This window comes from Mastigoproctus giganteus, chromosome 10 (genome assembly GCF_048544385.1).
Source record: "Mastigoproctus giganteus isolate SK-2022 chromosome 10, ASM4854438v1, whole genome shotgun sequence".
Taxonomy (NCBI): Eukaryota; Metazoa; Arthropoda; class Arachnida; order Uropygi; family Thelyphonidae; genus Mastigoproctus; species Mastigoproctus giganteus.
This window is the reverse complement of record NC_143584.1, coordinates 92453279-92481183: the sequence shown is the minus strand read 5'-3', so window position 1 is coordinate 92481183 and position 27905 is coordinate 92453279. Positions and strand designations below refer to the sequence as shown.

Genomic DNA, 27905 nt, shown 5'->3' with positions numbered 1-27905 from the left:
CTCTTAAATAGCAGCACATCACACATCTAAAAATATATGTTATTAATTTCTTATCTTATGCAAAAACAGATAGCAACTTTAGCTGTTGCTATAGTTGAATGGTCATATGCAAGGATACAAAGCTTTTTTTTGTAACAGGCATACTGCCAAGTTTGGCAACTGAGGCATGCCTGGAAATCAGTGTATATATAAAAACCATCCTCGAGCACTATTTTCCATAGAAAATGTTACATTCTGGGTTAGACTAAAGGCCCTTCCCACAGAGGATGTACAATAATACTTTAGGTTATAAACCCAGGCAAATTATACATGATACAGTAATTATAGACCACTTGTCAGTAACTATGCACAACCCACTTGTCAACTCATGCAAACATATCATGCTTTGGCAGTTCTGCCATTTTAAATGATTTCATATGCAATTGACAAATGGTGGCTGGTTTCCCTTAATAAAATGTAAAGTTGAGTGTACCATGTTCAGTTTCCACTTTATTGCAGCTGTAATTGAAGAAATGTGGCTAACTTCTGCACTTTTTAAAACAGCATTCATAAAAACTAATTGCAATTTCCTGCAGATGAGGATACAATAGTTGCTGAATGCTTGAAGTAGTTTTCTGCAGTCTTGAGATTTGTGCCATTCTACTGGAGACATGCTTACTGTCTGAACCAGCAGTATAACCACAAGTATGTTGAGGTTGCATTATGTATCTAAGTAGTTTGCTTTGTGTTTAGTCAAACCAAACACTAAGTTAAACTAACATTTGTTCAAACTATGAATAATGCAATCCAGTTTAAACTGGCTTGCATTAACTATCTACTCCAATGTCCAAGTGCACTTCTGACTTGGCACCTATAATTTTACTACTAAACCATTCCAAACACTGGCCTACAACAAGTAAATATGCAACTTGAACTTTCTCACATCCCTTCCATTCCTGTTCTAGAAAACCCATCCTTATGTATTTTCTCAATTGCAATCAAAAGTGAATAGTCAAATGTATTTGCCTTCAATTTTAATACATCTCATGATTGGAGTTTTCCTAGTGATAAGATAGTTTAATTTTTTTAAAATTTTTTTATTCCATAGAATATTAACATCAACACTTTCTGATATTTTTTCCTGTATGCCAAAAATAAGCTTTTTTTGCATACCATAGGAAAATACATTAAGCGTTATTTTGTAAAGTTGATGGCAGTTGCTGTATTATAAGTACATTTTTTATTGCCAGATGAGTCTGAAACCAAGATACCTTAAAGTTTAAAATTATAGGTATCTTGGTTTCAGACTCATCTGGCAATAAAAAATACTTATAGGTGGTGAGGTAAACGGCAGCAGCTATTATCATTTCACTGCATGATGGAAGCCTCAATTCATGTTGAGGGAAATGGACTTGCACTTGATCAGTGTGGCAGACCACACTGGTTTAGTGCAGGTTGACAGATTATAATTTTCATACATGGCATTAGTGTGCCATCCCTGGTATTATATAGCCTTCAAATTAAGGTAAAGTCTGAATTTCCAAGTTGCATCTGACAGTCTTTATCTACCTAAACCCATTGAATCCTTAACAGAACTTCACAAATTATTCTTATAGTTGTACTTCTGAGCAACAAATATCTAACTGTACTGAAGTTAGTCATATTTGTAAGATTGTATATACATCTGATTTAAGACTTCTGTATTCCATGTTTAGCTTAAATGAATTTAAATGAGGCATAATATTCCTATGCCTAAAAAGTTTGACTTTACCAAAGCATAAAAGCTCTCCTACATTTTTGAACTTAATGCAGGCTATTTTATAGCCTAAGCAACTACTGCAAAACCATTAATGGTAATTATGGTTTGCCTGCCTATACACAAGCTTCACTGTCCTAATATTAATTCTCTAAACTAGTTAATTTTATGAAATTAACTTGAATTAGCTCAACTGTTTCAATGAACTCACTAGAAAGCCTCTCCACTTACAGATCTTCCAGGCAAATGTGATTGCCCACTCGATTGTCACTCCTGAAGTAGATGGAATTGATGCTGGGCTTATGGCAACTCAATTCTACAACATCCAAATGCATACTACCAAAGAATTATCCAGTACAGATAATACATTACAGATTCATGATTTGATGTTACTTCAGCAGTTTGAAGCTCATAAGTGTAAGTATACTGAAATTCTTCTAGTTCATAATGTAAACAATTCTAGGATAGAATTTATTAAATCATAAGTTCTAAATCAATATGTACCATTTACATATTGCTTTTGCCAAATGATTCTTCTATCTTTTGGTAGATTGTTGCAAAGCATTTTAAAACTTGTCTTAACCTCTCTTAAGGAAGTTTAGTTTTGAGAACAGTCACAGGGCCAGGTGACTAGAAAAATATTGGTGGCATGTTCTGTTGAGTTTAAATTAAACTCAAGACTGGGAATTTGTTCTCAAACCTTGTGGTATAAACTAAATTTGAGTTTAAAAATGCCTTGGTGTGGAAAGGATTTGGAAAAGTCCTTTCCACACCATATTGCAAATGTAGGAAACTTTACACTTGTTTCTCACTGGCTATAAATTAGTCTAGCAAAATTGCTAATTAAAGTGGTTACTATCTGCTTGCACATGGGTGTTTAAACACCAAAGAACAAGTTTCAGAATAGTTCTGTTATTCACTTTAAGTTGTACTTAATAACTTAAGACATGGCCTTTTCAAATTTTTTTTATAGAAAACTTAATTGCTACTGAATAGCTATAATCTTACTTGAATATATAACCATATGACAACTTAAGGAACCTGCTGGTTTTATTTCAAATTTAGTATTTGAAAATTTTTCAAAATATGTAAGACTTCATTTCAGTACTCCAGAAGAACCTATCCTACTTAAATTTTTTACTGCTTGCAAAACTTTAACCACTACATCTAGTAAAACAGTGACCATGCCTTTCTGAACTCTTTTCCAGATCAAGCAGTGTTACTTGCTCATCTTGACTTGTGCCAAGAACTGGGCTTTGCAACAAGAGTTTATTCCATACCAGTCCATACAACTCACAGGTAAAGAGAATTTTGTCTTTTAAATTCTTATTAAACAAACTGAAATTTTTATTAATTTCATTCTTTCTTTCAGTGTTAAATACAAAAACAACCCAGCACACCAGTTGTTGATATGGACCCAAGACACTAGTAGCTGTGACCAGTTTGAATGTTGCAAAATGTATTCCTATGTTTATAATCTGAATGAATCAGGATGGTTGACTTGGCATAGTGGGCCCTATAAAGGAAAATACATACCTTTGATCTTCACTGGCATGGAAGAGATAATTGGAGATCTAGATGGGTTTATTCTTTCTACTACTGCAGAATACAGTGAAAGGTAACTTTAACTTAAATTTCACCTTAAATTTGTAGAGAAATACTAATTTAGGATAGTGTTCTTGCTGTACTTTACTAATAGAAGTATCTGCTAACAAGCAATTTCACAAAGATTAAATTTTAATCCAGTGTGCAAGTATAGTGCAAAAGCATCAATACATACCAAATCTGAATGAACAATATTAGCAAAGTGGCATCATTTTAAGTTATCTCATTGTGAGAATACCTTCACAACAAGTTGCCATGATATTGCACTACTTCAAATAAGTAACGCTTCACCTGAGAAGACTGACTTATTCTCAGATGGATACCACCACCCAGACAGCACCATTTCAGGGCTATTTGGCCCTTCAGTGGGTGGGTAGGTAGGTACCCAAGTGATGCAATGATGGCAAAACAGTTACATATAACTCCAGTGAGAAATGCCTGATGGTGTATGATGCATTTAGACCATAAAGTGTTTAGGGTGTAAGCCTCAGCTATGGAAAAGTCTAGACTACATATAAGTATAGTGTGAAAGCATCAATAATACATAGCCAAATCTAAATGAGCAGAATATTAGCAAAGCAGCATCATTTTAAGTTATTCATGCTTTCACACTATATACTTATGTGTAGTCTAGACTTTTCCATAGCTGAGGCTTACACCCTAAACACTTTATGGTCTAAATGCATCATACACCATCAGGCATTTCTCATTGTGGAGTTATATGTAATTGTTTTGCCATCATTGCATCACTTGGGTACCTACCCACCCACCAAAGGACCAAATAGCCCTGAAATGGTGCCATCTGGGTAGTGGTATCCATCTGAGAAGTAACAAGTCTTCTTCTTTTCAGGTGAAGCATTACTTATTCTAAATAGTGTAATATCATGGCAACTCATTGTGAAGGTATTCTCACAATGAGAACTTAAAACAATGCCACCTGCCACCTTGTTGATATTCTATTCATTCAGATTTGGCTACGTTATTATTGATGCTTTTGCACTATACTTATACATATTCTAGACTTTTCCATAGCTTGAGGCTTAAGCCCTAAATGCTTTATAGTCCAGTTAGTAATTAATGTAAATAAAATTACTAATTAGGCATAATTGATTTGGCAGGGTGGAGTTGATCTTGGAACCATGATAGATCATACAACTGGTGTTAGGTCAAATAAGTTTTTTTTCTTGTAAAAAATTGCATGCAACTCAGCACTTGGGGGAGGAATAGCAAAGTGGGATTTCAACTCTTTCAGAAGAGTTGAAATGAATTTAGAACAGGAAGACTGAACAGGAAGTGAGACTGCTGTAGTTCTGACCCCAGAACATACCCATAACATTTGATACATGACAGTCAGTATGTTCTCTCATAGAACTATACATTCTTACCCCCAAACATCGTTTCCAATGCCAAAAATTTGGTCATTCCCAAAACACACTGGTACTGCTTGTGGTTCATGAGCACATTTATGGTGACTAAAATAGAGCATAAATGTTCATGCCTCCATGACAAGTGGTCAAGAGCAAGAGTACTATTATGCTTCTGCCCTTTGAATAGACTAGGGTTTAAGCCCTTGACTGCTAAATACAGATTATTCTGCCAATCTGCACTAGATCAGTATGGCAGATTATGGTCCATTTTCTTTCAACATGACTTGAGGTATCCACCCTCCAGATTTTCTTCTTGAAAAATTAAGATATTCAATGGGTTAGAGCAAACATTTTAGATGCCAAAAAATCAGTAAGAGCTGAAAATAGCACCTGACTGACTTTTGCAGAAGTAATTAAGTCAGAACTAAACTACTGTGCAGGGAACAATGACTTTTACTTAGACATTCCCCCAAATAGATCATTGTTAAACTAGACTCACTTTTACAAAGCTTTTGCCCTTGCAAAGTAAAATTAAGATAAAAGGCTATTAACACACAAATCACATACTAGTACTACTCTGCATACAAAGGGTACTAGGAAAGTTTTGCAATACAGCTTTGTTTATTTAATTTTTTCAAAGTAATTTCCTCTACATTCAATACACCTCTCCATCCTCCGAAACCAATCTTTAAACCAGTTCTGCCAAGTTTCACTAGGGAGTAAAGCACACTCGTTGTCCCAAGCCCGTAGAAGGTCCTCATCACTGGAAAACCGCCTCCCGTTTAGCTTCATTTTCACATGCGGGAACAGTGCAAAGTCGCAGGGAGCAAGGTCTGGACTGTAGGGAGGGTGCTCGAGAAGTTTCAGTCCTGTCGTGGTCAAATATTCAGTGCAGGCTTTGGCGCGGTGAGCTGGAGCATTTTCGTGATGGAGGTACCAGGTCCATTCTTGACTTTGGCCGCAGGTTCTTCATAGATCCAATGACTTTAGGCAGGCATTGTTCAGTATACCACTTAGCTGTGACTGTCTTCTGTGTCCAAAACGACACGTTCCACAATTCCACTCGATTTGAAAAATACAGCTATCATTTTCTTCTTTACAGATCGGGATTTTCTGACAATTACGGGTGTGTCGTCATCATCATCAAAGACCCAAACTTTGTTTTGAGCCTTGGTCGGCAGATCGTAATAGTACAGCCAAGTCTCGTCACCTGTCACAATGTTGTTCACATACCGAGATTGTCCCTTATTAAAGTTTTTTCACATCTCCCAGCACCAAGTCACACGTTGTGTCATCTGCTCTTCAGTCAGTTGATGCGGCACCCAGAGAGAACAAAGTTTCTTCACGTGCAAATGATCTTGCAGAATCAAACGAATTGCTGGTGCATTTAGGCCCAAAGTATCCTCTATCTGTTGGTAGGTCACTCGCCTGTTTTCGTCAAGCATTTTCCTCACAGCAGTAACGTTTTCCTCCGTAACTGACGTTCGTGGCCTTCCCGGCCTCTCAGAATCCTCCAGAGTGAAATTTCCCCTTTGGAATTCTCTATACCACCTGAATATCGTTGTACGATGTGGACAATCATCATCTAGTGCAAGAGTCATTTCTTCTAAGCACTGGTCTATGGTTAAACCACGCACGAAATTATACCGCAAAACTGTCCTTATCTCATTTCGTGACCACGATGCCATCGCAAGCACTTTACACTCTCACTACTAATGAATAACTGAGCCCATCGACTTGGTGCGGCGGCTACTATGCACGTATGAACATGTCTCAACATGCAGTAACAAGCAGCTTCCTGTGATTCATTGTTGTGTCATATTGCAAAACTTTCCTAGTACCCTTTGTACTAATACTTAACCAGAGTATTCAGAAAGCACTGCTACTCATGATAATATAAAATTGACTCAGTAGGCATAGAAAGGAAAGAAAACACCAAGAAGTTCCAGTTTATCTTTGCAGAGGAAGTAAAAGGAAGACCATACTTCCTGACAAAAATAAATCTGATCATAATCAACCCTCAGACAAATTTAGGGCCACAATTTCAATGAGATTGAAGATATTGCAGCAACTTTTGACATTTAGTATCTTCTAGTATAACCCAGTTGCCTTTAAGTTTTTTTAAGAAACTAACTTAACAGCATTTGTACTAGATTAAAAATTATCTACGGACAAGATATAATTATTGATAGAATTCAGCTCATAAATGCATTGCAATTCTAATTGGCTCCAATGTTCCCTTCCAACCACTAATGCTACAGATCTAAAAGCTGTCGCTGCTAGAAATTTCCTGTTACTTTTGCCATTGTCTCCTTAAATCTTCCCACTAACCACATGTCTTAGTGACCTTGCGTGTCATAACTCAGCTCCCTTCTGCATTAAAGTATCCCATAATGCAGATTTTAACATAAAATAAACTAGAAAGTTTCTTTTTTTTTTTGATAAACTAAATCTGAATGTGTATTACCCACTACCTCTCAACAGGCTCTCATATAGAAAAAATTTTAACACTGCTGTGTATACACAGTGGAATATGAATTTGCAAAATTAGATAAAAAAATCTAGGCAGCTAATGATAGACAAAGCAGTTATCTATTCATGCTACTGCATCTTATAAATCAAATATTACAGGCCACTAAAATAGCAAATGCTTGTCATAAAATACAATCATCCATAATGGAATAGCCAAGGCAACTAAGCCAAATGAAAAAGCTCCTGGAATATTTTTTCACAAGAACCCTTCCGCTGCAAATCTAGTGTAGTTTAGTTTAAGAAAGCAAATGCCAGATACACATTCAGTAAGTAAGAATCATGGAAACACTTATTAGCAGGTCCACTAAACCCAGTGACAGATTAAGGAAAAATCAGGCCCTAGGCAACATTCTCATTTTGGGGCCCCACCCAGGGTTGCCAACTTTCAGAAATTGTAATGGAGGGCACAGTTGAATGGGTTAAAAAAATTATTAAATATAAAAAATACAGGTCTTGTTTTATGTTGAAAGCTAGTCCTCTGCCTATAAAACTGTATAATAAAAGTTTTTTATGGGCCCTAGGCCAAAGTCCACCCCTGACTAAACCAACACATCTTTTGCTTAAACCTCTTCCATGTACTTGCCAGCCTTCCAGAAATTAGTCTCACCCTGAAAAATGGCTCCTAAATTGAGCAAACCTTCATTTCCCCCTGATATAAATAGTTACCATTCTCTTCTAGAGTTTATGAAAGTAAAAAACTGTTTGCTGTTTTTCTTTGCATCATTTGCCAGACACCTCCATGGGCAGGAGTAGCAGTGCATAGCACATGCTTCTTAATTAGACCGGGGTTCAAGCCTGTGACCACCAAATACGGAGGATGCAGAAAGGAATGTGACCACCGTATATCCCTGGAGCAATATGGCTTTAGTTTCTAATGCTCCTAAAAACCCAATAACAACAGCATCATTTGCCAAAGATTTGTCTGCCTTCACTTGCCTAACCTCCTTTGTGACTTGATTAGAGACTAGCTTATATCTGCCATAGGTTTCTATATTGCCTGATAATTTATATGCATCCCATACACTTTTCTTCTCTGCCACAAGCCTCATTAGTTCATCTGACATCCATTTAGGCCTAAACCTTGAAGAGTATTTCTTAGTTGGTATGAAAAGCCTAGTAGCTTCCAAAATTAATTCTTTGAAGGCTTCCCATTTAGAATTCACCATTGGTAACATCAGTTGATCCTACTCTATAGATTTTAAAAATTGTTATACCACTGTAGTTGCCTCTATGAAAGCAAAAGCCTTTACCTTTGTGTGGCATTTGGATCTTTAAGTAAATCCCACATCTATACACTGATCACTGTCACCCAGTGGTTCCTTTATCTACAAATTCTTAATGCATCAATAATCACTGCTGATAATCAATATAGTTACTCCCTCTGGTTGCTTTTTACATTTTGCTGTAAAAAACTAAAATCCACAAGTCTTGCTAGGGTGAGTGACCAAACTGCAAGTTCCAGTTGATATCTGGAAAGTTAAAATCCCCCCCCCCCCTTGAGACATTCTGATTTATTGGCCCACTTTCTCTGCACAAGTGCTAATTGCACTCATCAAATTCATTAGGCCTATAACACACACCTACTCATTTTCCCTTTCCCAGTGCTTATGTCACCACACTAGCCAGGTGGGTAAAGTGCATGCCTGGCAACCCACTGGTTACTGGTTCAAATCCTGCCTCACTTGGATCACAGTAAAATTCAAACTTTGGGAGGTGCATTATGGCCACAGAAGCCAATGCACTAACAAAAAACACCACACTGACTGAACATTGCATTGTCTACCAATGTCAATTGGATGCACTTCCTTAATTAGTTGCTTAACTAATAGCTTAACCCCTCTTCTCTTCCTGTTCTATATCCTTTCTGTACAAATTATTATTCCCCAAATTTCAACTCTGCACACACTTATGTGTGACACCACTTCTGATATCCCAGCAATATCTGCCTTTGCATTGACCAGCACTTCAAACTCCTCAAATTTATTAATTATGCTTCTAGCATTGGTGTACATGCAAGTATACCTGCACCTGTTCCTACTCTTAGTTACCCTAACACAGCCCATGTATTGACTTGTTTCACTGGCTCCCAGCAACTTGCTTTCCAGGCTTCTACTGCTTCTAATAGAAGCAGTGCAAGAATCACTTTAACAGTGGCTGCAGGCAGAGGCCAGACTTTGTCTGTATCCCCCCCAAGCTAGTATTCTGACCCACCTAACACTGCCTCGATAGCATCAAAATATTCTTGTACCCTTTCTATTTAAGTCTACCCCATCCCTGTAGAAGCAGTCTCTCCAGTTAACAAGCACAGACCACACTGAAATTCTACCACACAACCCTTATCTCTCCAGGGCCAAATTGATTGACAAGACTCATCATATACTTCCTCTTATTGTGTGGGCAGAATTGCAGACACTTTCAAATTCAACCCTAGCTTGTGACCTTTCAACATTGACCTGTACTTGCTAATTAAATCTGCAGATCTCCTACTCTTAAGGTCATTGGTGCAAACATTTTCAACAATATCACTTTTTGTGCTCTTAAAAGATATCTGATCTTCAACTTTTGCACATGTCAGACATACTTTGGTTCTGTTCCCCCTATCCTTTTTGCATAACATTCCATGACACTAGTCACTCACAATAACTAGTTCCTGTGGGAGCAGTGAATTCAGCCTTGGGATTAGTTGCCTGCTGCACAGGAATCAACTCTGGCATTGAATTGGGCAGCTGAGAGCTTGATGGGCCCCTCAATTTCTTCAAGGGCATCAACCCTACACCTCAATCCTCTCAATTAGATGCAATGACCTTCCTCTTCCACCACAGTATTTTGACACAGTGGGAAACAATGTGCAGTATTTTAGGCAAAACTTTTCTGTAAAGTTGATGCTTCAGATACTATAGTCTATAATTATTGGTATTGCAAAGCCAATTTTTACTTAAACTTGCTTTTATAAACTTTTTTGCTTAGTTACCAAATTCTATAATCCAACTTGAAACATTGTCTTTATCTGATTAGTGCAATTGAAGTAGATATTTTAGTTGGAAATTCCAACTATTCCTGGAGACATAAAAGAAAAGGGAACTTTAATCTTTTAAACTCCTGATCCTTTATTTTAAGGAAAATGCCTAAATTTTCTAATAGAAATGGGCAGGACAGGATCTTCCTCTTAAAGTAAAGATCTAAGGCTCATATTAAAGTTCAACCCAGTCACTTCAGACTTGAATTGCTCCAAGCATTGTAGAAAAGTGGCAAGGAAGGCCAGTGTCCAATCTGATTTATTGAATATTTGCTGACAGGCAGGTCATAATCCCACAGGGAGTATTTGTAAGACTACACTTTGATTACTGTTCAAGTATGGAGACTACTTGGACAATACTTTAGTGTCCAAATAAAGGCAACTTCCTTGGTGGTGAGATTGGCAAAAGGTGGAAAATTGCTTTCATTCACTTTACTTGGTGTATAGAATGTTGAAAGGTGAAAGAAATGAATGAGGGTAAAGTGAAATTCACTGTAAATTATTACAGAACTAAGTGTCATCAATTCAAATGAGTAATAAGTTTACTGTATTACAGGAAGTCCAATTCATGAAACAACTGCAATTTTAATGACTTCATTACTGGAATAACTAAGTTTCAAAGTGTAGTTAAGGCTGGCAGATAGGAAACTTAAAGGTTAGCTAGATAGAGATAGCTGTGTGAGGAGGGAGTCAAATAAGCAATTTTTTTGGACATTGCTATAAAGCTTGTACTATATGGCTCTGTAAAGTTGCTCTGCTTTTAAAATAGTTCTGGATGATAAATGTCAGCTATATAGTCATATTGAGAAACTGTTTTCATCACAAAGGTATTGCATATAAAATAATTATTCTAAAAATTCATTTAAAAACTTCATACTTTTAAATCCAGAGAATCTAATTCAATTAGATAAATGGAAAATGTTGATAGCATCTTGGTTATCTTTTACTACATCTGCATGCATTATTTTGCCTATCTTTTAGTATGTCTATTCATTAAATGAATTTAATTAGTTCTGATAGATTCAAAATTCTCATAAGGGATATGATCATGTGCCCTGGCCTGACAATGTCTGTTGATTTAAATAAACAGTCAAATGAGATTTTATCACATTCATAAATCATGTGAGCTCAAATGGGTGTACTGCTACACCCCTGTTCTAAACATGGATAAGTTGGACTGGAGACTTAACTTAAAATTCCAGTAACTTTTATAAAGATCTTATTGCTGTAATACTATATTACAAAAGCACTTATTTCTCATGGGCAGTGCTGCTTACTACTATTGCAACTCTGATAGTTCTATAACAAATGCCTTTTGTAACCAATTGTTTGGTTTAATTTTTTTATTGAAAAATTTGACAATTAACTGATTTAAGTGAGTGAATATCTGAAATAGCAGTTTCATTTAATATGCTTGTTTTGATTGATTAGATTTAATCATTCAGTTCTCTGAATGCTTTTGCACTGTTTTACAGGTGCAAAGATTCAAGTTTTGAAGAAATTTACATTTCAAGTGTTAAGAATGGATGGATATCTGCAATGAATAGCAGCAGCAAGTACTACTTAAACTCATCTTTTAGAGATGCCAAGATTTTTGAATTAAACAATTCCATTTATTTGATAATACCCCATATTGCTAATGGTAAGTTACTTTGTAATACCATAAATAACCTATAAATTTAGTAACCCAGAAAAAATAGGCTATCACAAGTTTAACTATTTCTAAACTTGCTATACAGCCTATGGTAGACTAATTTCCCACTGGAATTAAAGAATGGTAGATTACTACCAATTTGTTTAAATAAAATTAAACAAGGTACCAGCTCAAGTGCTTGCCCACCTTGGTTGTAGATTAATATCTAGTATTGAATCTTAAATGAGTAATTGCCATATGCACTTAAGATTTTTATGGTGATTGCTAAATATAAGTAGCACAGAACATTATGGTGTTATAATACTATGGGTTGAAAAGACAAGGTTGTTGACATTGGACTTGAGTTTCTAAAGTACCTTACAGGAAAAACTGTCAAAAGACAGAAGGATAAATTAAAAGGCTACTTAGCCCAGTGACTTTAGAATTTTTATTCTAAATGGATGTTGATTAGATGAAGCATATTTAGCTTTCTAATTTTGATCAGTGCTTACAGAAAAAGTAGACAGCTGATATTGACAAGGATTAGTGACTAAGTAAAATGAATTACTTTGCTTGAATAGTCTAGGAAGTGTTTTGGAATAGCAGTATATGGTAACATTCTGTGGAATGCTGATCTATAGTCATAGCTATTTAGAAGAAATACTAAGTACAAGTTTTGATATAGAGAAAGCAAAACTTAATATCCAGTTGTCTTGTTATTTGGATTATCCACATTAAAGAATCTTTTTTAAACATTTAAAGATGAGTATGGGAGCAGACTGGGTGTGAAAATTGAAGTTAAGGTTTTTCATTCTGCCTCCTAAAGAATGACCTGGAGGCCAGTCTTTCAAAGAACTGGTGATTCGTATTTTAAGTTGGTTTTGGCAGAGAACCAGGTGGAATGTAATGTATCATAACTGAGATTTCCAGGTTGGTGATAGTGTAATATACAAAACTGGAAACTACACAATTCCAGCATTAATTTTTGAAGTTGGCCATCTGCCATAACATACAGAAAACTAGCAACCAAACTTGTGTAGCCAGTTTTTTAGTCTGCCTGTAACTAATATTCATTGCTTGTAAAATTGAGTTCAAGTACAACTATTGAGTATTAGTTTTAGGCAGACTAAAGGTATACAAGCAAATCACAGTGCATGTAATATCTGGAACAACTTAGCAAATTGTTTAAAGGAAGAGCAACTCTGTACCAGGTATGTGGTATAAGACTTTTTTCAGGAAGAAAATTAAAGGAATGTAGATAAACCTTTTTTTAACTTAAAGGTTTCTTTCCATTCTTTTTTTACACATTTCTAATATTTGGTCTGTTTCTTGACCATTTTATTGGTCATTGGCTTAATACAACTTGGTTTCTGGCTAAGGTTAAGTTAGAATGAGTGAAGTGTAACTTCACTAGTACAACTAGCAAATATCAAATTTAAAACCATACCAAAGAGGAATACATTGTGCTGATCAGTATATTTTTGCAATATTTTAAATAGTTAAAACAAGCATAAGAATGGACATTAGTTCCATGAGGAGAGAACTTTTTAATCTAAAGTATGATGATTAACTCAACTTTCAGCTTATTTGAGAAACTAAGTGGTTAGACTAGACTAATCTGATGCTATTAGATTAATGAACAAGTTGAGGTCAGTAAAAGCCATCAGCATATCTTCTACCTATATAAGCAGAAAACTGAAGCCAGTTGGATTTGTTAAATTGAAAGCAAAGCAGTTTCCTAATAGCCAAGTTAAGTTTGCAGAAACTTCCTGCTTTATTTATTTCAATGCAGAATGAATTTGAATTAAGACAAAGTAGCAATATGTATTTTACAGTGTAAGGCCAGTCAGGCAAATCTCTGATAAACCAGTCCAGGTGCCTTTTCCCACACTAAAAATATCAGTAGACATATTTAGAAATACCACATTTAAAGCAAAAAGAATTGGCAAATTGGGATAAAATAAGAGTGGAAAAATTCAGATTAGTCTATCTAAAATTAACTTATAGAAAAGTATTACTTAGTTTCTGTATGCCTTATTATAGATAAGGTAGGTAGAACATCAGCCATGCATGCCATTACATAATGGTGTACACAGCAAAATGCTTACCTCTGTGGTTCTAGGCAGTTATTTATATTACATATATTATTGACTGCTGGTCATAGCAGAGGCAGCAATATTATACCCTATCTGATCCAGATGCCTCCTTAGAATGAAAAGTCTACTAGTCCTGTAGATTTTAAGCCACCTGCAAAAATAGCTTTAAAGCAAAGCTTTAACATTAATATCTAATTCAATAGAAGTCACATCTTTAGAGGACAAGTACCATCTTTGTCAAAGGTGGTACTTGTCCTCTAAAGATGTGACTTCTATTGAATTAGATATTAATGTTAAAGCTTTGCTTTTGAGATCAAACATGGTTCTTGACACTTAGCCTCTAAGAAAAGCAGCTTAATTTCAATGTTATATAGTGTTAGACTTTAGTGTCAGCATTTGTATCTTCCCTAGATCCACATCTTAGTTGAGACCAAAAGAACTACTGTTCCAGAACTTAAACAGTCAGTAATGTGACTCACTCCAATAATTCACAACTTTTAGTTGAAACTGAATTCTTGTTGGATAGGTGAGAAATCTGATAATTTGATTGCCACAAAGTGATCATATTCCACCATTTAGAGTATTAAGATAAAGTAATTTAAAATAAACCTTATCTTAATCTGATAAGGTTTGGGTTTTAGATTGTATAGCGATTTGGCCAACATTAATACCTGATAGTATTATGTATCTGAATTTAACGTGTTAAATATTTGAAACAATTTCATTGTTTATACACTGTTCTCATTAACAATTTCTCTTAAGTGAAATGTTAATCATTAATTTACTTCTAGTATGTATCTAGATAAAAATTGAATTTTACTCAAATGATCTAAACAGTTAATAAACTCTTTACAGATACCTGTAAAAAGACATCTATATATCATTATGATCAACCTACAGGATCCTGGACAGTACACCAGCATCTTTTAAGCTGTGGTGCAGTAGATATAATAAAAACAAAAGGAAAGATATTTCTGGTAATAGCAAGTTTGCTCCAGACAAACATAAGAAATTCCCTCTCAATTTATGAATTAGATTATTCAGTCAACCAGGTAAGGCAGTCTTAATGTTTGCAACTTTTTCTTGATTAACACGTTTGCTTGCCTTGACACAAAAGCATCAAACAGCACTAAAATGTGCCATCATTCATGACTGCAAGGCCACTCAAGTGTTGAGCTATAATACATGAACAGTCCTTAAAGTCAATGAATAAGTACCATTAAAAGTTAAGAAATTCGCTCTATATTGGCACACTAAAATCTCTGTGCTGACTTACAGCTTAGTAAAAGTTTAATATTTTAGCTATGAATTCCAAACTTTTCAACCATTTATTTCTGGAAATCTGAGGATGTTGGAATGCAGATCTTTTTCAGTATTCCAGAAATTGCAAATTGGATGCACTCAAATGCAGGCAGGGAAATTATCAACTTTCTTCCATAATACTAAATTTAACTAGTTAATAAAGCTAATAAAATTTATTCTGAACTGAATGGTTGGTCAGTTTGATCTGATTTTTCAGTCTTTTGAATCCTGTTCAGAAACTACTTTTGCATATTAGTTTGATTTGAAATATTCCCAACAGAATAGTTATTTCCTATTGGAAATATTTCCATTCAGAACAAACTTGCTAAAGGCTTAATTCTGTACCATGCTTGGTACAGAATTAATCCATGTAAAATCATTCCATCCTAATATAGTATGGACAACTATGAATATTGTAGAAACCTATGGTTAATGTTGAGTACTCTAAAAAAATGTTCATTGTTTTAACTTCATTTAGAACTTATTACTTGCTCATGTTGAGTGTGCCCACCAAATACAGAGGATGCAGAAAGGTCAGGGAATGACCACTGCATATCCCTGGAGCAATATGGCCTTAGTTGCTAATGCTCCTAAAAACCAAATAACAAACAAACATGTTGCAAGCAAGTTTACCTGATGTATAAGTTATTGCAATTGAGAATTATAACATGCCATTGGTTGCCAGAGCTCATGGGCAATGAACAATGGCTTCAGGTTTTCACTGCAGAAGACTGTACACTTTTGCCACAAGAGTAACCTGAACTAAGCATGTGGACAAAATGCTGTTCCAGTAGTACCCTTACAATTTCATTTTGACTTATGGTGCCAACTAAGATAAGTGACAATGGTACTGGTAACTCTACCAAGAAAAGGAAAGCAATAGATTTGGATCAGAAAATTTAAAATAAAGCATGTATGAAAATGGTCAAACATTAACAAGTATCATGCTGAATTTTAAATTGTTCAGTGAACACACTAAAGGACACAGAATAAAAGCAGCAAAGGAAACTGCACTGATGAAGTCAACCATAATAACCAGAGATATTAAATCAGTTTTTATAGTACAATAACACGTTTTTTTCTTTTGGGCTACTTCACTGATGTCCCCTGATCAAGTTTTTAATTAAACATATATAACTAATTGAAAAAACTTCATTCTTCTGAGGATATTGTGGTTTTGTAATCTTGGCACATCAGGGATATAGTAGCAGCAACATTATTAGTCATTCTCAACTTGTATAATAAGTCCTAGAGTGAATGTCTGGGACTTACTATATTTTAGTCAGATATACTTGTCAAACATGGAACTATGGAAGACAATGCCAATCTTAATTTTAGCCACCATTGAAATACCACTCATGACTACCTCATTGTTGGATGAAAATCAGGGGCAAAGGTTGATGACATTGTAGAGTGGATATCATCTTTTAAGGGCACAAAAGGTGATATAATTGTACACGTTGGCACTAATGATATTAAGATTAGGAGACCAGCAGAATTACTTAACAAGGTCACTGAAAAAAAGCACAGGTCACTTTTAAAAAAAGCCGTGAAGTAGGGTTGAATTTGCAAGTGTCTGCAATTCTGCCCAGACACGATAGGAGGGAGTATATGATGAGAGCCTTGTCAATCAATTCGGCCCTGGAAAGATTGTGCAAGGCTCAAGGGGTAGAATTGTTTTCAGCCTGGACTGTACTTGTTAACAGGAGAGATTGCTTCTACAGGGATGGGATACACTTAAATAGAAAGGGTGCAAGAATATTTGCTGATGCTATCGAGGCAGTGTTAGGTGGGTCGGAAAACTGCTAGCTTGGGGGGAGACAAAGACTAATAGATTGCCAGTAGCCACTGGCAGAGGTGAAAGAGATTCTTGCACTGCTTCTATTGGAATGAGCAGAAGCCTGAAAAACAAGATGCAGGATATTTCAGAGACTGCTGGAAATCATTGCAGTACAAGTAAACACATGGGTTGTGTTAGGGTAGCTAAGAATAGAAACAGGTGCATGTATACTTGCATGTACACCAATGCTAGGAGTTTAGTAAATGAACTTGAGGTATTGCCCAAAACATCAAAGGCAGATATTGTTGGGATATCAGAGACGTGGTGTCACACAGATATAAGGAATGCAGAACTGGAATTTGGAGAGTACAACGTCTACAGAAAGGATAGGAAGGGAGGAGGGGTTATGCTATTAGTTAAGAAACACAAAATCCAAGGAAGTGAAGCCAGTCGACATCGATGGACAGGGCAGTGTCAAGTCAGTTTGGTGTGACATAAGCATAGGTAAATCAAAATTGAGTAGGAGTGTGCTATAGGCCTAATGACTCTGAGTATAATAAGATACTGTACAGGGAAATAGAATGGGCCAGTAAATCAGAGTCTTATAATGGGGAAATTTTAATTTCCCAGATATTGACTGGAATTTGTGGGTTGGTCACTCACACACTAGCAAGGCTTTTGTGGATTTATTGGATGATTGTTTTCTACACCAGCATGTTTGGGAGGCAACTAGAGGGAGTAATACTCTTGATCTGATTATCAGTAGTGATTCTTCATGCATTAAGAATCTGCAGATAAAGGAACCACTAGGTGGCAGTGATCAGTGTGCTGAAGTGCAATTTACTCAAGGAGGTAACTACCATCAGAGGTAAAGGAGACTGATGGTCTGAGACTGTATTTAAATTCTATACAGTGGGACCAACTGATGTTACCAACAGCAAATTCAAAATGGGAAGCATTCAAGGAACTAATCTTGGAAGCTACCAGGCTTTACATACCAACCAAGAAATATTGTTCAAGGTTCAGGCCTAAATGGTTCTCAGATGAACTGAGACATATGGCAGAGAAGAAAAATGCATGGGATACATACAAATTAATGGGTGACATGGAAGCCTATGATAAATATAAGTTGGTCTGTAACCAAGTCACAAAGGAGATTAGGCAGGCAAAGGCAGATTATGAGAAATCCTTGGCAAAGGATGCAAAGAAAAACAGAAAAGAGTTCTTTACCTATTTAAACTCAAGAAGGAAAGGGATGAATCAGATTGGTCCACTGGATGTTGATGGTTCAACAGTTGAGGATCCTGCTCAGGTGGCTAACAATCTAAACGAGTATTTTGCATCTACATTCACACATGAGGAGTTATTCAGGAAAGGGAATATCGTAGGTGAAGTAAACATTGGCAGTGAGCTAGATGATTTTCTAATAACTGAGAGGAAAGTGGAGGAGAAATTGTTGAGGATAAACATAAAAATGGGATCTATCCAGTTATATTAAAGAAAGTAAGCAAACCCCTAGCCATAATTATGAGAGCTTCTTTGGACTCAGGGGAGGTACCCATAGACTGGAGCAAATGTAACCCCAATTCACAAAGGAGGATTGAAGGCTGACACAAGTAATTATAGACCTGTTAGTTTAACTTTGGTTCCAGGAAAATTAATGGAGGCACTGGTTAAAGAAGCACTGCAGGATCATCTAGACAAGAATTCAGTTAGTTATAGCTCAGACACAGCATGGTTTTGTTAAGGGCAGGTCTTGTCTGACCAATCTGATTGGATATTATGATGTAGTCACAAAAGAACTGGATGCAGGGAATAACTTTGATATTATATATTTGGATCTTAGAAAGGCTTTTGATACTGTTGTGCATGGCAGACTGCTGCACAAATTGGAGCAGTGTGGCATTGGAGGCAAATTGCTGCTATGGATAAAGGGATGGTTAAGTGGCAGAAGACAGAGTGGTAATCAATGGACACTGCTCAATGTGGACTAATGTTATTAGTGGTTCCTCAGGGTTCAGTGTTGGGTCCATTGTTTTCTGTATTTATAAATGATATTGATGATGGTATATTAAGCTTAATGTCCAAGTTTGCAGACTATACAAAGGTTGGCAGGATTGTTAAGGACACTACTGAAGCTATGCTGCTGCAACAGGATCTGGAAAGGATGGGCTGAGAGGTGGCAATTGAAGTTTAACATTGACATATGTAAAGTACTACATATGGGAAACAGTAACCCCAGACCAACGTATCAACTCTGGTACTACACTGACAGTGGTAGAGAATGAAAAGGACCTGGGGATAATTGTGCAGGCAGATATGAAGCTTTCTGAGCAGTGCAGAAGGGCTGCAAGAGTAGCTCATGGTGTCTTGTCAATGATATACAGGAATTTTTCTAGCAGGGATAGGGATGTGATTATTCCCTTGTATAAGGCATTGGTCAGGCCACAGCTCGAGTACTGTATACAGGTCTGGAGGCCTCATTTCAACAAGGATGTAGAGCTGCTGGAACGAGTACAGAGAAGGGCAATAAGATTAGTGAATGGAACAAAGGGTTGCTCTTACAAAGAAAGGCTTAAGTTTTGCAAATTAGAGTCTGGAGACTAGGCATCGGCGAGGTGATCTGATAGAGGTGTATAAGGCTTTGAATGGCTTGAGCATGCTCAATGCCGATGGGATTATTCCTCTTGCTCAGAATAATCACCTGAGGGCATAAATTCAAATTGAGGAAGGACAGATGTTGGATAGATGTGTGGAAATTTGCCTTTAGCCAGCAGGCAGTTGGTTTGTGGAATAGACTTCCATCACTTGTTGTTGAAGCTGATAGCCTAAACAAATTTAAGGCTCGGCTGGACAGGTATTTTGAACAAATGGAGGGCTGAAATGGGAGTAGTGGTTGTGTTTTTTTTTTGGCTGATGCTGAATAAGCTTGCTTTCTTGCATCATATGCCTATGCTAATGTCACTTTCCATTTTCTAAAAATGATTACTGTATTCCAACTTTCAGTTAGGAAAATGAGTTTGAAAAGTTAGCATTACCATTGGTAGAGGCATATGATGCAAGCTTATGCAGCATCAGCAAAAAAACTCTTGTTCCCATTTCACCCCTCATTTGTTCCAAATACCTGTCCAGCTCAGCCTTAAATTTATTTAGGCTATCAACTTCCACAATAAAGGATGGTAGTCTGTTCAACCAACTACCTGCTGGCTAAAGGCAAACGTCTGCACATCTATCCTCCAAGTTCTGCAACAATTTTTATCCCTATAACCATAACATACTACTTGCCATATCTGTGGTGCATTAGGACAATACCCATATGTCAAATCTAAATGTTTGGGCAGTTTTTAGTGTTCCAGATTTCCAAGTGACTAACTGCTGTTTGTCATGTGCAGATGTAAATTTTCTGCTTTCTGAAATACAATATTAACTTTGCTCTAGCTTTTCTGTTCAATTAAATAATTATTGGATATTACCAGATCTACATTCCATGATCTGGTTGAAGTTAGCATGCCAAGTTCTGTGATAGTTGAACTATCAGACTCCAACTTTACAGTTGGATTGTTAGTCTAATCTACTTTTCAAAATCCTTAGTTTTAAACTATGGATATGACATTAGGTACCAACAAATGGCTTTCATTCACTTCAAATTCTGAAGTTCCCAAAGGTAACAAATGTATAACATTATACATTGTTATACACACTAAGTATCCTAAAACCTAATTTTTTAGTAACTAATTATTTTAATGAAATTAGTTATGGAAGCATGGTCCAATACTTAAATCTTACTGGAATGACTTGGTCTTGATCATAAGACTTGCTTTCAAACAAAGGATGGTTCATATAAAGTTTGATATGTAAGTATATAAACTCAATTTTGGTAACTGAGGGGTGATACAAAAGTAATGTCCTATTTTTCCTCAAATTTAATTCCTACAACTGTGCCTTTTACATTAATCAAGTTTTTTTTCCTACAAAGGCACAATTTTCTATGCATTTTCAAAATCTGAGTCTGTTCCAATCCTGTAAAAGCCTTCACTCTTGCTCCAGAGGGCTTTATGCACTGTGCTTGAGCTGGTTGTCATCTGCAAAATGGAGTTCATGGTTCAGCTATGAGGTGGGAGTGAGGAAGAACAGTGTAGAAGTGTTGTACAGTTCTGGACTTGTCAGCATTTGCACTACTAGGTGCAAACTGTAGCCTAGTTGCTTTCAGGTTCCTGCATTGCACAATTCATGTGTTGTGATGTGGAAGTCCTTTGCTCAGCACGTCGATCCAACTTGTGTGTTACTGACCAGCTGCTTCAGGGCTTGTCAACAATGTCACTTTCCCCACTCGTAATGTCTAACTGTACTTGCAACTCCAGTATTGTCACCATAGACATTTTTGAAATGCCTGTGGGTTTCAATAGGAATGTCTTGGTAAGAAATTTGATCACTTTGTGTATATATAACACTTAACTATCCATGTGCTGCACTCAAGTGACTCAGTATTGTGAAACTAGACTCCAGTGACACAATGATCAAAGGCATCACATTTGAAAGCAAAAAATGAAGAGGCATTACTTTGGTTCTTGTTTATCCCAAATGATTTTTGTATCTAATGCTAAGTCTAGACATTATTTTAATGTCATTTCCATTTCTAAGATTGCTGCTGCAATCTTAGAAATGGAAATTAATTGAAAGTGTGGTATAGCAGTTTTGTACTAAAGGGTGCAGTAAACTTTTTTTTTTTAAACTAATTTTTTTTGTTATTTAAAACTTCATTTCTTTGGAAGAATGAAGGTGCTAATGGAATTACTTTTATTCCAGTTCAAACCACTGCAAAACATCAATGAAGCTTTCCCAACTGCACTTCTCTGGGTTGTTATTGAAGAGGACATATTTCTCATAGTGACTAATGAAAGAACTACAGTCTCAAATGACTGTGCTCCTAAGGTTCTTCACATTGAGCCAATTAATGTCTATAAATTTAATGGTAAAAACTTTGAATGGTTTCAGAGTATACCACTTCATGGTATTCACTCTGTGGCAGGATTTGTTTTAGCAGGTATGTTTGAATGTTTTTCAATTTCTATGAAAGTTTCCAAACTAATACTGATGGGCATTATGCAACTGTACCTATGCATACCAGGTTATGCCAGTGGTACTTTTATTACTCCAACACAATAGTCCTGTGATATTGGTTTTCCCCCATGTTTGGAGAGATGTTGGTTAGCCCTATCACATTGGAGGAATTATATGGGCTGTAGTATTTCAATCATAGGTGAAAGTAAAGTTTCCTACATCTTGTACATTGGCAAGTACAGGCTCAGTACACAAGAGCACAATCTGTTGCTAATGTATCTAAAACTTTAACCTTCTATTCAGTGCTAAAATGAACTAGTCTAAATTTTAAGTACTTGGTATACTTGCATCTCAAAGTAAAGTAGGTAAATGTTATAAGCAGCATCTTTGGCAATCCAAAGCAAGAATAGATGGGTCCAATATGTTGTCTAGCTTTATTGCTGACATTTCAAGTGCTCAAGCATCCCTAATGATTACAAACTAAATCAGATCTGTTCAGGTCAAAGTCTTAGATACAAATGGCATGTATGAAGAATTTTAATTGTAATAAACAAATGACTGACTCCTGCTCTAAGTGCCTAGGGAAAAGGCTGACTGATAGTTCTTAACACTAAAAATACCCAATTCAATAGTAGTAATACTATTTGTCAGTCTAAATATTGGTGTAGATAAACTATTTAAATGAAAACTACAATAATAGTGTAAAGGCATTGTTTCAACTGTATCTCATTGTGATCATCCTTCACAAGTTACAATGTATTGCACTAAGTCTTCACTAATAGAGAAGACTATTGTTACTTATTCTATGTGGGAACCACCACCCAGATGGCACTGTTTCAAGGCTTGGTCTTTCATCAGTGGGTGGGCAAGTTAAGCTCTTATAATATTATACCTTGTTGCATTTGGATTTATTATATATAGTATTTGTTATAGTGCAAGGAAGCCACAATGCTTTTGCTGTATTTATAAGGAAAAATTCAAATTGTATACTTCTCTCATACAGTTAATTCTCCTGTTGACCTTAACTTATTCAAACTTCATTCTAGCAGTCAATGACTTGTGACTAAAACTTCCTACAATATAATCTAAACTCCTGTAATTTGAATTTATGGCCCCTGGTTCTAGAATCCTTTGGTAAATGCTACCTTCATTTCATATTACAAATCCCTCTCAGCCTTATTAACCTAAATCTGGTCACCTCTGAGGTGCCTGGTTACCAAATTGTAGCCCAGTCCTTCCTCATATGGTCATCCTTTTGCTGATTATCATTCATGTTGTCTCTTTGGACCCTTTCAAGACACCATCTTTTTACAGATGGCCTCCATACCTGAACAAATGTTATTTTATAACTGTCTCATACAGGGGAATTATAACCTCCCTATATCTACAGGATAACACTTGATAAATCAAAGATGGGACACCATGAGCTTTCCTAGCTACCTGTTTACACTGTTCAGAAAACTTATCTGCCTGTATCATACCTCCCAGATCACTTTCTTCCTAAACTGTTTAATTCATTTCCACCAATTGTAATAATTTATTTTGGGGTTAAAAAAAAAGTTAAACTGCAGCTACTATCAACCCACTGCAGGATGGAAGCCTCAATTCATGCTGAGAGAAATTGACCATAATCTGCCATGCTAGTCCAGTGCAGGTTGGCAGATTGACTGTATTTAGCAGTTGGGCTTGAACCCCAATCTACTCAGTGTGCTACTGCACTCCTGCTCCTGACCACTTGGCTAAGGCCACTTTCCCAAATGCAAGACCTTACGGCTAAGGTAAAGAAAGCCCACACGAGAAGCATGCAAAAATTCAATGAAATTTACCGGTAAAAGTACTTTGCCATAATGGTATTTGTATTGTTGCTTGCTCTGTAAACAATTGGTGTTATCAGTTTGGAGTAGAAGTTGAATCCCACAGGAGCTTTACCCCCTCCCAAAGAGGAAGGGGTAATATGACTTTTTTTTTCTTTAGAATCACAAACAGTCATATTGGAAATTCTGGCATCATAAATGTTCATAACATAGTTTCACTGGCAAACGTTTTCAAAGTTTGCTGTGCTTCTCATGTGGGCTTCCTTTGCCTTTTTTCTTAAACAATTTATTCACTAGTCCACCAGTGATTCTAAAGAAAAGATCAGGTTACCCCCTCCACTTTGGGAGGGTTTCAATCTCTCATGGGATCCAATAACACCCACTATGTCTACTGAGAGAGCAACAATACAAATGCCGTTATGGCAAAGTACTTTTATCGAACTTTTGCGTGCTTCTTGTGTGGGCTTTCTTTACCTTCGCCAACCTTACATTTTGCTGCATTAAAACATAGCTGCCACTATGATCATCTTGAAGGATTGCTGCTTGGCACTGACCACTACTAATCTTCATGTAGTCTGCAAATTGACATCATGCCTTCTGTCTTTCATTTATAGAAATGAAAGTGGCCCAAGAACCACTCCTTGAGGGACATTACACCAATCTGAAGAATATCCATTAACCTTCTATCCTGCAGCCACCCAGCAATCCATCTTCAAATAATACCAGTAATCCCAACTTCAAGCTTATACAGCAACCTCATCAGGGACAGTCAGATGATTTGCTAAAATCTAAATAAACATTATGCCCTACATCCAGCTCATGAGCAACAGTGTCAGAATAGTCTGCTAAGTCAGTTAAACATGATTTTACCTTAAAAAACCATGTCCTCTAAATGTCCCTGGATTGCTCTAAATCATTGCCTCTAAGATTTTTCACTACCACTGAAGTGAGTAACTGGTCTGTAGTTACCAACTTCACTTGTAGAATCATCTTTATATATTGGTGATACATTGGCACTTCTCCAATCCAAAGATGCCATCATAATTAACTGGAATGCTTTAATACATTCCCTGATGGTCTCCCTCCAAACTACAGAGTATATGTCAACTACTGTGGAGACTTACTTGCCTTTATGCTCAAGTTATTTCTAATAAACAATCATCTAACTACAAAATCCACAATTTTATATAGTTCAGTCCTCTCACACAGCCTCTTTTCAGTATGAAAGGTCTTTCATCAGTAAAGACAGATGCAAAATACCTATTCAGTTCACCTGCAACATCAGCTGGGTTATCTAAATTTCCCAAACTTGGTGCACAAGGATCCAATCTGATTAGCTTTCTTTCTATTCACATACAAGAATTCCTTATCCCCATTCTTTGCTCTTATCCAATGCTTTCTCATACATAGGCTTGGCTTCCTTAACCTTATTTGTAGTGTTATTATAGATTTACTTATACCTGTTATAGGCTTCAGTACTTTTCACTGCTCTATAACTATTCTATACTACCTTTATCTGCTGTGCATCACCCATTTTGGCATCCTCCTACAATATTTTTGTATGCATACATACCTTCTGATTTTTACTTTAAAAATTATTCCATAATTCAAATGTATTTGCCCTCACAGAAATCTGCTCCCTTTCACTGATGCCATACAGTCTTAAATTGTGAAGTCCCCCTTCTAAAGTTAAAACCCATAACCACTGCAACATCTTAACTGACAATATGATCACTTCTTGACAGTGGTTCCTGTACTTTAAGTCCTGTGTCATCTTAGTTAGTAATGATGTCAATATTCTCACATTCTAGTACTTTCTGTGTTGGTAAAATCAAGAGTGAGTTCCCCTCCCACTTATTCCAATCAAACTGGTACAGATTAATCACCCATAATACATTCACACTTGCCTGCCCATTCCATCTGCATGTAGACTATCATACTCCTAACATCTGGTCTGTAGATTACTCCCACTCTGATTAAACCTAACTTGCACAGCAGATTCTATGCTGGCAGACAACTTCAGACTCAGAAAAAGCTCGGTGTTCATGCTTTTGATAAGAAGAATGACCCTCCACCTATCTTCATTACAAATTTTCAGGTGGCACCATATTTCTGTTAGTCCTGCTATATCAATATTAGTTGTCCTAATCAAGAGTTCAAATTCAGCCATTTTATTGATAACATTCTTGATACTGGCAAAAATCCTTGCACCACTTATCCAAATGAATACTCTATAAAATAGATTCCTATCTACAAATGCAGGCCACACTGATTAAAAAATTCCCTAGAGCCTTGCAGATTCCCTCCAGCCTTCAGTTAATCCATAAAGTTCAGCATATAATCCTATTGCTCAGCAGAATTGCAGACATACCCATTCTGACCTAATTCACAGCTGGTGTAATCCTATATTTATGCAACAGATGGTCAGTTCTCATAAGTTTAACATCATTAGTCCCCATGTGAATAATAATGCTCTTTACCTCCCTTAAAATCTGAACATCTGTTGGTAACATCAATTGTTGCTCCTGGCAAACACTGACCACCTATTTTTATAGTAAAATAGTTACCCATTTCCTTCAATAGTCTCCCAATAAAACTACTCTCAACCAGAACAGTCTTTTCTTGTCTCTGAATCAGAGGCAGCATCACTTGGAAGCTCACAATATACTTAAGTCTCTGACCAGCTCCCAGTATTTGTTTCTAGGGCTAGCACTGTTTCCATTAACACTTGTAACTTATCCAGTGCTAATTTGATTGGCACACTCTTTACATTTGGTTTCAAAGAAAATTGTCAAATGAGCTAGGTCTGTCTATTAGACCAGCTATAGAATAGATGCCACAGACTACAAATGACTGATGCATTTCTGGTGTGAGTTGCAACTCACTCCAGAAATGCCTGCAGCCATTTCAGTCTAAGTCCCTGTGCCTTTGGACTTGGTATTGTAAGTGGATCTGGTAGCAACCATTATTTAAGCAAAACTAACTTCCTTGCTAGGTTGTAAGCACTATGGTCTATAGAGGAATGCATATTATACTTCATTGCCATGGTACCACTTACAGGCCTGAAGTTTCTTCAAAGAAGGATGCTTAATTTCAAGAGTAATTTCCTTCCTGAAACAGTAAGAAAATGTGTACTGCTCATAGCATATTTGGTTCTTATCTGGTTGTGCCACAGAAGCATGTAGCATAATTCCTACAATGGACTGTAGATAAACTGATGGGTTTTCTTTATAGGCTTAGAACACTAAGTTTGTTAAATGATCTAATATCATTAAGTAATTATTTTTGATAGCTGTTTAAACTTTTAAAGCTTTAACCTATTCTGACCAAAATTTCCTTTGTAGGAGAGACATACCTTCTTGCAAGTAGTCCATATTTGCAAATCACCTACATTCTCCAGTGGAGGGGTTTTAATGGCTTCCAGGTAATAAAAGATATTCCTTCCTCAGCTATGGCAACCCATGTGTACTGGTCCCAAGATAGCTTACATGTAGCAGAAGCTTCAGTTAACACAAAAGTATTCAAAGTATTAGTCAGAGGAACAAAAGTAAACATAAATAGCAAGCCATATAACAACATTAACCAGTTAAACTTACAACTACTCTCACATGCCTTAATTCATTGTTGAAGTAACTGTTTTAGAATGTCACTGAAGACTTTATACTAACTTGTTTTAGACTGTCAAAGACATTTATTTATGTAAATAATGTTACCTAATAAATTTTATGAATCTTTTTTTTCAGTGGTATCTGTTTGATTACATTACTTAAACTCAGTCACTAATAAAAGAGCCTCTGCTTTTGATATTCCAAAGCAATACTTAGCTGTATCCACTAAAAGAATTGAGCTTGGAATTTGGGGCCTTAGACTCTTTGGTCTTCAAAAATTTCAGTGTTTTTCTGTTTACTTGATTCACACAGCTGAAACTCTATACCCTTTCAGGGAACTGATTTTCTTTTTTTCT

At 36.3% G+C, this 27905-nt stretch overlaps 2 protein-coding genes across 2 annotated transcripts; both read left to right on the top strand.

Moving 5' to 3' along the window:
- Positions 1-166: 166 nt before the first annotated feature.
- LOC150079155 (uncharacterized) lies at positions 167-14321 on the top strand. The gene is made up of 6 exons (XM_090382972.1): positions 167-238; positions 1924-2152; positions 2944-3034; positions 3108-3353; positions 11731-11897; positions 14188-14321. The coding sequence occupies exons 1-6, from the start codon at positions 167-169 to the stop codon at positions 14319-14321; spliced, it is 939 nt and encodes a 312-aa protein (XP_090239098.1).
- A 7518-nt stretch (positions 14322-21839) lies between these two features.
- LOC150079154 (uncharacterized) lies at positions 21840-27590 on the top strand. The gene is made up of 2 exons (XM_090382971.1): positions 21840-22110; positions 27286-27590. The coding sequence occupies exons 1-2, from the start codon at positions 21840-21842 to the stop codon at positions 27567-27569; spliced, it is 555 nt and encodes a 184-aa protein (XP_090239097.1). The 3' UTR covers positions 27570-27590.
- The last annotated feature ends 315 nt before the right edge of the window (positions 27591-27905 follow it).

Coding starts and splice junctions, on each gene's coding strand:
- LOC150079154 (XM_090382971.1), top strand. CDS start 21,840: ATGAAGGTGCTAATGGAATTACTTTTATTCCAGTTCAAACCACTGCAA. Junction 22,111..27,285: donor GGCAGGATTTGTTTTAGCAG/GTATGTTTGAAT, acceptor TTTCCTTTGTAG/GAGAGACATACCTTCTTGCA.
- LOC150079155 (XM_090382972.1), top strand. CDS start 167: ATGCCTGGAAATCAGTGTATATATAAAAACCATCCTCGAGCACTATTT. Junction 3,035..3,107: donor CCAGTCCATACAACTCACAG/GTAAAGAGAATT, acceptor TCTTTCTTTCAG/TGTTAAATACAAAAACAACC. Junction 3,354..11,730: donor ACTGCAGAATACAGTGAAAG/GTAACTTTAACT, acceptor ACTGTTTTACAG/GTGCAAAGATTCAAGTTTTG.